The following is a 13168-nucleotide window of genomic DNA, read 5'->3' on the forward strand; positions in this document are numbered from 1 at the left end:
CCATCTTGTTACATTGTGTCGGTAAGAGGAGACGCTAAATGCTTCGGGGATTTTGCATACTTTCCAAGGATCTGTTCTCGGAAATCAATCAAACAGAATAAGAACTGCTTTATCAGAATCAGACCGTTCTTTGTCAGGATGAAATATTCGTCACCTCAGTCATAGGAAGCACACTCTCCCAGCTAGTACCGCCTAACTTTGAGGAGGGGTTGGGTTATTATCGATCACTTAACAATGCTGACAAATCTGTTCTTGCTTAATTTTGTAAACAGCCAGGCTGACCCTCAGTCAGAAGTTCGATTAATCCATTTTCAAACCTGTGTGTCACATCTTGTTCTTGCAGCGAGCAAGTAAATATCTATCTTTGAGATTGTTCGGCCATCTATGAAAATAAAAAGACTTGTATCAATTTAGACTAATTAAGACAGAAATAATGTTATCAAGGCTAAATTTGTTCACCTGAGGACATTAATGTGGGGTCATTTTTTTATAGCCAACAAATATTTGAAAAAAACAGAAGGACCATTATACATCATTTCTGAAATCTAAGTTTGACGTTTGCTCCATCATGAGAATTGAATGACAGTTTACGAAAGAAAATTTATTATTGTTGATTTTTTGGGGTTTGGCTGAACTTGAAACAACCGTGAGAATATTGATTGCTGCCAATATTAATTTTATCTTTGAATGATGTATAATTCAAACTGTTAATGTATGTTTTGTTTTTAAAATTTACGTGTTGATGTGTCAAATAATATTCAATTTAGCAGCAGCAGCAGCAGAAGGAACAAAGAAAAAACTGTAAAAAAGACTGAAAAAGAGGGTGTTACTATTTATGTATAACATCGATTCTATATTCAAGCAACCTCTGCACATAAAAAAAGAGCTGATTTATTTACAATAGTCAGTCATAAAAATTGTATGAAATCTCAAGTTTTTTTCTTTTCTTCTTTTTCACAAAGAAAAAAAAAAAAAATCATGCTAGTCTGCCCAAACTAAAATTGATTACTTGTTTTTGACATAAAAATCTCAGAAAGCAACCGTAAATACAATTCTAATTTTATTTTGTGCAGATTTGCTTTTTTTTTTTTTTTTTGTGTTAAAAAATGCAAATTTTTTTTTTTTTATTCGGGCTTAAAAAAAATAAGAAAATAAATAAAAAAATAAAAATTTTATTTTAAATATATTATGAGGTTTTTATTTTATTAAAAATTTTATTTTAACAAATATATTATAAAAATATTAAATTATTATTAAATATTATTAAATTACTATTAAATATTATTAAAAATTTTATTTTAACAAATATATTATGAGGTTTTTGTTTCCAAAAATAAACACTCAAGTAATTTTTATTCACGAGCATTGTGATTAAATCCGTTTGGTTGTTTATGTGCAGAAATTGCTTGAATATAGAATCAGCAACAACTAATGGTCATGCCTGGCTGTCTGTCATCATAGATTGCTCGAATGACATGCCAAAGTCGCACGAATGGAGAATCAGTAGGAGCAGTTGAGCCTTTTCATAACTCAAACATAAATAGTGGAACTGGTGAAAAAGACTACGATAAAAGAGAAAAGCAGTTTTTCTTCAGTAAAATTTCAAATAAAATTAATCATTAAAAAGAAAAGCAGGGAAAAAAGTACAAAATTGTCCAAAGAAGCAAAAGAAGTTAAAGAAAAACAAAAAAAAAAACAAAAAAAAAAACAAATAAACATTGAGAGACTGTATCTTTTTATTTATTTTTTTATTTTTATAGCAAGGAAGAAATAAAAATAAAGACACGGAGAATGAAATTTTTGTGACGCTAGCAATACCATTCTGATTTTATCAACTCCACCATCAGAGTGGCATGAATAGAAATCTCCAGCTTGCCAGCCAAATATGGATGAAATGTGGTTCTAATCTCAGATGTCCACATTTGTATGCCCCCTCCCTTCCCTCTGATTCCCCCCCCCAACTTAAATCCCCCTTTCCCCAATTAGTCAGACACCCCCTCCCAGATCTCACAGTGGCAAAATTAAAAATGATGAGAAGCAGCAGAAGCAGCAACAGTGGAAGAGGAGAGAGAGCGGGCTGTCATCAAACAGGTATGCGATGGTTGTCATACGTTGCTCGTTACTCCACCTTCGACCAATGAAAAGTTTTCCTGACATTTACAAGTTGTACGAATATTCCGAATGAACTGTTAAATGTACATCTGCTCACTGGCCAAACTGTCCATAAACGGCCGCACGAGTCCACTCGTTGCAAAATTGAAGATCAAACCAAATGTAATGGAGATCGGCAAAGCAGGAAGCGCCTTACGGAAAATGGCCAACAGGAGTAGTGTGAAGCACAATCCCTAGAAAAAGAAAAGGAAAAAAGCATATTAAAAAAAATAAATAAAAAAAAGCATATTAAAAAAAAAGAAAAGAAAGCATATTAGAAAAAAAACAAAAAAAAAACAAGCAAAGCTTAACACGAATTTGCACACGTTTCTTGTACCTATAAACAACTAGCTGGGCGCTTAGCATTGCCCAGTCGTACAATACGCTTAAATATATTTTAATTTATGCAGATTACATATGTATTATTATAGAATCAATCCTCTATTGATTATTATATATTACGAGGAATAATTTGCCCGGTGGACTAATTCGAAAAAAATTTTCTTTAAATAATGATAATGTCGTTCATCAAATTCTGTCTGTGTTTGTTTACAATATTAGGTCAGCTGATATTTGGGCTTGATGATGAATGCCCTGGAAAAGTCACTTCTTATTTATGTTTAGTTTTAAAATATGCAAAGAAATGATTTGCGGCGATTTTAAATGCTACTTCTTTTATCGTAAATTGAACTCTGAGAGGTACATCCAAGCTTGAACAGGGGACAATTCGATCTGTAGTCGAATACTCTACCATTGAGCTATATGTTCAGATGGCAATAGTTCTGTTAATTTATTAAGAAAAAGAGATTTGCTGAGAATTATCTCCCTTGGCCAGTGTAACGTAAGATATTCCCCTGTAAAAATTATTTTTTAGCTATAAAAAGAAAGACTATTTTTAGGATTGGATTCTTTTCGATTTTTGATACTTATCAGATGAATTTCTGTACAAAACATATCTAAGAACACTGCCAGACATATAAGTTTCCTTTGTGTGAAATTTGCAAAAGATAGGCTCAGCCGTTTCGGAACCTATGAGGAAGGAACTCTCTCTCACACAAAGTGACTTTTAGATAATAGTAATAATAATAGAAAGATAGATTATTTATGAAAGTCCAACTTTTATAAGACATGGCTAAAATTATTTATGATTTTCTCCATCTCTCATGAACACTATCCCAGTCAACCAACAGTGGCATTAAAAAATCAGTAACAAAATTTTAGAATTTCAATTTTATTTTGTAGAAGAAAAAAAAATTCTTGAATTAAATGAAAAGTAAAAAGTTATCATTTTACTGTACGACACACCAAGTGATTTGAACTTGTAAAAGAATATGTTATCCATGGAATCGTTAATCAACTTCACAACCTTGGCACAGATAAACTTCACAACCTTGGCACAGATAAACTTCACAACCTTGGCACAAATAAACTTCCATCTATGCCTGACTTGTCCACCAAATTTCAGCCATGAATTCTCAACAATCTTTGTTTTTTTACTGTTCAGTGATGTGAGAATGTACACGACAAAGATCGTCTCATCAGCAGCAACGTGATCCGAAATGAGCTTCACATTAAATGAAACTTAATTCTCCTCCCAGATTTTTATTTGTGGGAATTATCAAAAAGATAATGTCTATCAAAATAATTCCAAAACTATTCCTGAACTAAAGCGGTATCACAGCCCAAATCAGGACCGAATGAAGAGTCTCGGAGTGATTGACAATTTTGCACATCATACCAAGGTGTGTTTGCAATGCAGAGGTGCACATTTTGGTGCACATCATTGAATGTTGATAAAATAGAGACAGTTGGAGATTCATGATTGAAACTTGGTGGACAAGTCAATCATAGTCTGAAGATTATCTGTACCATATTGGAGTTATATCTCATAGGATTAGTGAATCTCTCGATGGAGACTTCTTTTCTAGGGCAATTTGCTTGACATAACAAAGGCCTTTGATAGGGTGTGGCATAAAGGTCTACTCCATAAGATCTCTAGCTATGGTATAGCTGGAAATGTCTTCTCAATTATAAAATCATTTATCTCTGATAGGTTCATAATAGTGGTTGATGGGCAGAAATCAGAAGCTCACAGTGTTAATGCTGGAGTCCTTCAGGGGGGTCCATCCTGGATCAAACTCTCTTCCTGATCTACATCAATGATCTCCCAAATTACATTCTAAGATCATTTGTAGACATTTATGCTGATGACATTACCATCTATGACAACACATCAAAGCCTGTAAATGACCAAGTTCTGTCTGATTCTCTTTCCCCTGATCTTGAGTACATGGTGCAATGGGAAAAGAAGTGGCTGGTTAATTTTAATGCATCTAAAACCAAGCTCCTATCTTTACATCATCAATGCTCTGATCCTCGTCTGGTATCAATTGAAATGAATGGCTCTCATCTTGGGCAGGCTCCATGTTTTGACAAGCTTCTGAGTCTGACCTTTACTCCTGATTTGAAATGGAACACATACATCAAATCCGTTGCCAAGGCCTCTGGAAAAATGGTGGGATCATTCTACCGCTCCAGAAGATATCTCACTGCTGATGCAATTCTCAATCTCTATAAGAGCCAAGTATGTCCAAGGATGGAGTACTGTTGCCACATTTTGGCTGGTGCTACTAGTAGCAGCTTATCCTGCCTTGACAGAGTTCAAAATAAACTTTGTAGCCTAGTGGGGGATGCCCTTTTCTATTCCCTGCAACCTCTGTGAGCCTGTCTCTGCTTTATCATTATTTTCACGGCAAGTGCTCGTCTGAGATCTGATCTACGGTCCCTCCCTCCCCGCCAAACTTTCACAAAAAACATTCGTCTAGCTGAAACCACTATTAATAATTTTCGCCAGTCTTTATCTGTGCTGAAACCCAAACATAGATTTCATGAACAAAATTTTTTTTTTTTAGAACTGCACACCTGTGGAACTCTTCTGTTTCCCTGCTTTCCCGCTGATGTCTTCAAGTCCAACGTAAACAAGTTCTTGATGAGCCATCCTTCTAAGTAATCCAATTTGCCAAGTTTCCACTACTAACAATTACTACGTCACTGTCCCATTGACTAGTGCACACGCATTAACACTTATCCTCGAGTGACCTCCAGGCCTTGATAAGTGGTGACTTCTTTGTAAAAAAGATACGGTTTGATTGCAGAAAAGACTGAATTTTATTAACGATTCCATGAGCAACAAAAATATATCAGAAAACTAAACAGAAAAAACACATTATAAACCAGGATGCCACATCGCTATCGTTAATGCCTAGGAAGGCGGGGGTGAAAAGAATATTCTCCATAGGTTTTCGCAATCTGTTAATTCTGTAAAAGGCTCACCAGGAAAAGAGACTGAATTGCTGTCTCTCGTTCATGATGTCAGCTGCACATAAGCTTACACCTCGTCATCTCTTAATGTACAACACTACATGAACATCTGTTACCAAGATTGCTGGAAAAATGAGTGGATTATCCTACCGTTGAGAATTGCATCAGCAGTGAGATATTTACTGGAGCGGTAGAATACCGTAGGTATCTCACTGCCGATGCAATCCTCTATCTGTATAAGAGCCAGGTACATCCTAAAATGGAGTACTGTTGCCACATCTGGGCAGGAGCTGCTTAGCGCGCCCTATCTAGCCTTGATTGAGTTCAAAACCTAGTAAGGTGATGCTCTTCTCTCTTCTCTGCAACATCTTTCCCACAGAAGAGACATTGCAAGCCTGTCTCTGCTCTATCATTATTTTCATGGCAAGTGTCTGTCTAAGTTTCAATCTATGGTCCCTCTCTTACCAAACTTTCACAAAAACACTTGACTAGCTACAACCATTATTAATAATTTTTCTCCACTTTCTATATGTGCCTAAATACAGATTCCATGAACAAAGTTTCTTTCCTAGAACTGCCCATATGTGGAACACTATTCCATTGGACTGCTTCCCGGCCAATTACAATATGGTGGCTTTGAAGTCTAATGTAAACAAGTTCTTGTTGAGCTTTCCACTTAAATAATCCAAATTCTACCCAATTTACAACATTAACGATTACTACATGACCACCTTCCATTCATCACTTATTATCTTCGAGTGGCCTTCAGGCCTTGATATGTGGTGACTCCCTAGTGAATAAACAAACAAACAAAAAAATCATTTAAAAAAAAAAAATCAGTTTAAGAGTGTGCTTTAAAAAAAGAAAAAAGGAAACAAACGTTTTTTCATGAATAAAACTCAAAACATTGATTCGTTTTGTCTAACAATTAACATTTTATCATTTCATTTTCGTTAATCCTATATTTTTTTAATATTATGGACTTTATTTGCATAAAGTCTGATTTTTCTAATAATAATAAAACCGAAATTGGTCTCATAAGCATTTGTTTTAAGTGTCAATAATTTAGTTTATGCTAATTTAATAATTTTTGTTCGTTGAAATAATAAAAAAATATAGCTCCAAATGAAAAAGAAATGGACAGTAAAAATATAAAAATAAAAACACAATGTTAAAGCTAGTGTGTAAACCAACGTTGTTGCTAAAATGTCAAGAAATCAGGACAAAAATATTACAGAACATTTTAGCAGCAGTGTTTCTTTGCATTAAACTTTATAAGTTTTTTGGTGCTTATTTAGAATTCAACTAAATTTAAAAAAAAAAAAAAAAAAAACAGAAAAATATTTATGTACGATCTCCTCACGGAACAAAAAAGTCATATTCCAAAAAAATCACACAAACTGATAAAGTAGTATTTTTTTAGCTAAGAAAATGAAATTTTACGTTTTTTAGAAATTTATAATTTTTGGCATGGCACAGCCCATAAATTTTGGCAGTCGAATTGAGTTGTCTGCCCTTGAACTTTAAAACACATGGTGGCTCTATGATCCTGCTAGTCATAAAATTTGATTTGATTTTCTTATTAAAAAAAAATGTAAAAAACAAAAACCCCCAAGAAAACTACATCAATTTGTGATTTTTGGAATATGACATTTTTGTTATGTGACGGGTACATATATCAAAGATTTTTCTGTATATTTTTTTTTTTTTTTTTTTAAGTTGAATTTTAAATAAGCACCGGATAGCAGTTTTTTTTATTTATTTATTTATTTATTAGAAACAGTTTTTTTATTTTATTTTTTTTTTGGTTTGGATAGAACTGATTATTCCACGTGTTCATGTTTGATGAGAAAAAACTGTTATAGACATTTCTCACACGTTGGCAAATATTTTTTTTAATGTTTACGTATTTTAATATTTTATTTTAAATATTTATTTTGCTTACATATTTTAACATTTTTTTTTTAATGTTTTAACTAATTTTTGAAAAAAAAAGGGGGGGGGGTAAAATCTTTTACTTACAATCAAAATGGCTACAAAACAGGCCAATGTTGTATTCCAATCTCCATAGGATGAAGCTTTGCCAACTAAAACACCGTAGAAAATAAAATCCCCTAAACCAAGTTTAACACCTCCTAAAAAAAAAAAAAAAAAAAAAAAAAAAAAAAAAAAAAAAAAAAAAGAAGAAAATTACAATGAAAAACAAAAAGGTAACAACACTTGGGTTTGATATTTTTATCGTTGATTAAAAAAAACAAAACAAAAAAACATGATGCTTTAAAACAACTTTCCAGTTTTATGTTTCTAAATTTTTGAGATGAGGATTGATAATTATTAGAATTATTTGATTGAATTATTTGGATTAATGTTCTCATCTTCAACATTACTTGCAAAACATTTCGGTATAATTTCTGCAGGTGCATTTTGTCGAACTCGAGAATCTGCACAAAATTTTTAACAGAACATTTTATTTAATTCATGGGAGCAGCATAATCTTGTTCTGTCAGCCAATTATTTAAGACTTATACAGAGTCATAGCTGACAAAACGAGAGCATGCTACCCCCAAGTAAAGAGTCCCGTTTGAAATTCCATGCAGATTCCCTTGTTCAATAAAATACACCTGAAGAAGGCTGGAGGTTACATTAGCCGAAACGTTGTGCAAATATTATTCAACATGAAAACAGTTCAAATAATCCAACTTTCCAGTTACATTTAAAAAATAATCAGGATTAATGAAAGAACAAATTATAAATCTTTATTAAACATATAAACTTAAATAAAACAATCCGAGCAGGCGGAGTCCCTCTTCACGAATGAAAAATTTACTTTCACCATGACTAATGTTTGTGCAAAATTTAAAAAAAAAATCCAAGGCGTGATTATTGAGAAAAATGTGAACAAACGAATGGACGAAAGATTTGGGGGCAATTTACCCCTATAATACCTCCTGGAGAGGGGGGGGGGTAAAATTATCCCAGAAAATCTGTTCTGGCAAAAATTTACTTTCATCATGACTAATATTTGTGCTAAATTTAAAAAAAAAAAAAAATCCAAGGCATGATTATTGAAAAAAATGCAAACAAATAAATGGACGAACGATTTGGAAGCGATTTTATCCCTATAATGCCTCCTAGAGGGTCAACCAAAGTTATCCCAGAAAATCTGTTCTGGGGAAAAATTTACTCTTACCATGACTAATGTTTGTTCAAAATTTCAAAAAAATCCAAGGCATGATTATTGAGAAAAGTGCAAACAAAAAATATGAACAGAAGTGAATTACTAGGTCCAATCCCTTTGTCGGAGGACCAAAAAATGTTCTAACAATTCTAAACCGAAAGTAGAAATATTCGATAAAGACTACGTCAACAAGTAATCAGGATATAAAGTTAGTAGGGATTCGGACGGTTAATCGTCCGACATGAGAACCATAACTTAATTCAAGGGATGATAAAGTGTGAGTACGGCACAATCACGTTGACAGACTGGTTTTCGGCAGATCACCAAAGTTAAGCAACATTGAGCCTGGCTAGTACCAGATGGGTGACCATTCAGAAAGGCTAGGCTTTGTATGTACCTTCTGGGAAGGTTGGGCATAGGGCCAGCACCCTCACCCTGAAAAAAGAACTCCTCGCTACAAAAGCATCTACAAAGTTGTAGATGGTCTACGCCCGTCCAGGGGTTCAAGGCTATGAATGGATGATAGAGTGTGAAAGCAGCAGTCATCACTGGACAAAAATGTTGAGAAATGTCTAAAAATGATGTGCGTTTTGTTTTATGGCATATCAACTCTTTTCGGGTTAATTATTGCGGAATCCAATTATTTTTAAAAACGGTCTTACGCTTCAAGTTTCTCACATCCTCAAACATCCATTCATGGTGATTGGTTTGGTTGTTTTGTAGAGGAATATCGATTGAGTTTTGCAAAGAGAAAGAAAAGAAAAAAACAATAACCTCAATGATTGATGCATTTTTAGTCAGGAAGCTGGTATGTTCAGACAACCTGATCTGGTAGCACTAAGAGAATTTGAATGGAGCTATGCACTCGAATAAAGGCATTCTTCCTCACACGACAGTTGTTCTACAGCAGATATAAAACTCAACTGGATAAACTACATCTTCATCCATTAAGAATGCGTTCTTTCGTTATCATTTGTGGTTGCCATGCCAACTTTTGATTCCAGATCAAGATTGTCCACTATCAGGTAGGATCACTGTCAAAAGTTGCCATAAGAAAACAAGTATCGTGATTTAACTGGTTTGTAACAGGAGTGTCAAAATTATCCGCATTAGCATATGAAAAAACTAAATGAGATTCAGGAAAAAGGTTTATAACAATTGAAAATAATTTAGTTTTCCCACAACTAATTGAATTTCTCCATGATGAAAGTGAAAAGATTTGTGAGTTTTTTTTTTGTTTTTTACAAGAATTCAAAGATTTGGAAATGAATTCAAGTCACATAATCAAATTTAAACCATCGCCCCCCATCCTTTTTAAATTCTTTTTCACCATAAACAAGGCATATCACCACTTGAATATAACTAGCTACTATATGGGATAATGTCTATAGGGGCACTATGTAGGGAGTTGAATAGTGAAATGTTGGTTTACATTACATTTAAATTTCTGCATATGAGTACAGTCAAGGAAGCAAGAAACCGGGAAGGAATTCCAAAGTCTGGAAGCTATTAGTGTAGAAGGCTTTCTGGTATCTAGGGATCTCAACATTGAAGGGGTGGGATTTGACTGCTTGACCAGTTAATCGGGATATGTACATTGAGGGGGCACAAGTAATTTTTCTCTTAATACTTAAAAAAAAATGAAAGAAACGCAAAGTGACCAATCATAACTGAGGGCAATCTTAAGGCTCCCTTTTAATTACCTACTACATTATGATGTAGGGGAGGGCACCACTCTTTTCCAAAGATTACTTTACTTACATTTGATCCTCAACTTATAATGCTGAGTGTTTAGTGAAAGAGGCATCAAATAACATTTTTTAAGTCTTTGGTCTCACTCGACTGAGGATTGAACCTTAGTCTCCGAACTTGTTAGCGAATACTTATAATTGTGTCAAATGGGCAGTACTAGGACTTATACTCGAGTCTTTCAGAGAGTTTACCCTGATCATCACAATTCTGCACATCACTAAGTATTGGATTATTTATAAAATAATGAAACACAAAATGTTTAATCAATCAAAAAAAGTTGACGTAAACTGATTATGAACAACTTACTTTCTTCTTCCTCTTCTTCAGTTGAACCATGGGAAGGCCTTGAACGCTGTGCAGATGACGGCTGATTGGGTTTTGCTGACGGACCCTTCTCCAGTTCTCCTAAGGCAGCTTGCGCCCTGCGCGCAGTCTGAGAATCAACGCTGTTCGAAGACGTGTATTGATTGCCAAAGCTGTGAACGTCAGAGTAAAGTTCATTTCGTATGCTGTTGGCATTTTCACTAGCAGCAGCAGCTCCACTGGAAGCAGCAGCAGGAGCAGTGTGATTCACAGCTGAGACAAGAGAAAATATGTTTCAGCAGTTAAAAACAAAATGAAAGTTTTGTAGTATTGAAAAGAATTTGTAAGCATTTAAGCTGTCGAATAGAAAGTAATTTCTAGGTTTGAAAGTTATTTGCATTATATTTTTAAATTTGATTCTTGTTTAAAAAAAAAAAAAATTATTTTCTTGATTCGAAATCTTAAAGAATTTAAAATATAAAATAAAAAGTCATTTAAACCAGCTTTAAAATTTTTAAGAAATCCACATCTAATTAAAAGATTGAATGTTTTGGAAACTATTTTATATCCAATAATTTTAGAAATGTAATTGAAAACATTATTACGTTTACAAACATAAGTTTTATAATAAATTTGATTGTTCAATTAATATCAATGATTAAATTGAACTTTTTAAAAAATAAAAATAGGCCTACTAAAAGAAATTATAATTTGCTAAAACAAGAATCAAAACCAAATCAAAATGCCTTATAAAATTGGTAATAGAATAAAAAAAGTCCCGGATGGATATAACAAGTTAATACATAAAATATTACTTTTATTCAAATAAAGTTTAATAATAAAGAAAATTCTTAAGCCAAAAACTTATGATATTCTGAAACTTAAACATTTTTAATGCTACAGTAAAACCCCAGGATATGGCATGAAAAATTAGTAACAAAATACAGTACAGTATATAATATACATGTATATAATCAAAACATTATAAATAACACCATAAGGTGGGGCAAATACCATAACAAGGAGCCAGAAAATAATCGTATTCCATATCGTAACCTAAAAAAAAAAAAAAAACGTATCCTAGGACCACTGTATTCTAGTGTTCTATTGTATTCCGAAACTTGTAAATTTAAAAATGCTGTTCCGAAACTTGTAAATTTAAAAATGCTGTTCCGAAACTTGTAAATTTAAAAATGCTGTTCCGAAACTTGTAAATTTAAAAATGCTGTTCCGAAACTTGTAAATTTAAAAATGCTGTTCCGAAACTTGTAAATTTAAAAATGCTGTTCCGAAACTTGTAAATTTAAAAATGCTGTTCCGAAACTTGTAAATTTAAAAATGCTGTTCCGAAACTTGTAAATTTAAAAATGCTGTTCCGAAACTTGTAAATTTAAAAATGCTGTTCCGAAACTTGTAAATTTAAAAATGCTGTTCCGAAACTTGTAAATTTAAAAATGCTGTTCCGAAACTTGAACATTTTAAATGCTATTCTGAGACCCTAAAAGCAATAAACAAATGATAAACATTTAGAAAACAGTTTTTTATGCAGTTGAAAGATTTTATTTTATATTTTTAAATTTGATTTTTACCTGGTGAAGAGTTTGCAACTGTGGTTAGTGTTGATGTGCTGTTTGTACCGGAGTCATTTCGGGAATCTGAGTCGTCTACCATGGTGGCGATTTGCCAAACCATTGTGGCTGTATTGAATGAGAAAGAGGAAAATGATGTGATCATCGTTGCATTTTGTGGTCGTTTATTTGATTAAGGTTTTATACCAAAAAAAGATCTACTTTTGTTGACGAAAATTTTAGAACAACTTTATTTTCATTATCTTTGTAAACATTTTCGAGATTTGGATGATAAGACTAAATTTCAATGACAACATATTAAGAAACAACTAAAATTACAAGAAACACAGAAAAATAACATTTTCTGAAAAAGTTGCGTAGAAGTTTAAAAACAACAAAAAGATATGACTTTTTTGATGATAGAACAAGCACAAAATACAATTGTACAGAAAGAAAATGAAATTTTACACCATTTTCTTCTTTTTTAATGTTTAACACATGAAAACATGATTCTTCCATAAATCATTTCCTCTTGATTTGTGTTTGTGTGTGTGTGTCCACAGGGTGCCCACAAAGTCTGGCTACATAATGCAGCCAGACTTTGTGGACACCCTGTATATATCTTAAATATTAATTTATTTTTTTAATTCAATTTTCACCCCAAACAAGGCACAGTGCAACTTTGAAGTAGGAGGCTACTATCGGGGACATAAGTTGCAGGGATTTTATGAAGGGAGAGGAGTAGCAAGATGTCTGTTCACATTACACTTGAACTTGAGTTCCAAAGTCTAACAATTCTGGGGAAGAAACTATTGGAGTAGAAGGCTTTCTTACACCTAGGGGCCTCTACTGTGAAGAGGGTGGAATTTAGCTGCTTGTCGGATTTGTCGGGGGT

At 33.2% G+C, this 13168-nt stretch overlaps 1 protein-coding gene across 6 annotated transcripts in view; it reads right to left on the bottom strand.

The window, feature by feature from the left end:
- Nucleotides 1–1718: 1718 nt before the first annotated feature.
- The window catches only part of LOC145260369 (presenilin-1-like), a 76572-nt gene continuing 65122 nt past the window's right edge, over nucleotides 1719–13168 (bottom strand). For all 6 annotated transcript variants that reach the window (XM_080118313.1, XM_080118314.1, XM_080118315.1 and 3 more), the window contains exons 8-11: nucleotides 12295–12402; nucleotides 10709–10978; nucleotides 7495–7607; nucleotides 1719–2345 (exon numbers count right to left, since the gene is read on the bottom strand). In XM_080118313.1, coding sequence (XP_079974439.1) covers nucleotides 2190–2345; nucleotides 7495–7607; nucleotides 10709–10978; nucleotides 12295–12402 — 647 coding nt within the window. In that variant the 3' untranslated portion in view covers nucleotides 1719–2189. The remainder of the gene's footprint in view (nucleotides 2346–7494; nucleotides 7608–10708; nucleotides 10979–12294; nucleotides 12403–13168) is intronic.

This window comes from Euprymna scolopes, chromosome 36 (genome assembly GCF_053919585.1).
Source record: "Euprymna scolopes isolate OS-2025 chromosome 36, ASM5391958v1, whole genome shotgun sequence".
Lineage (NCBI taxonomy): Eukaryota > Metazoa > Mollusca > Cephalopoda > Sepiida > Sepiolidae > Euprymna > Euprymna scolopes.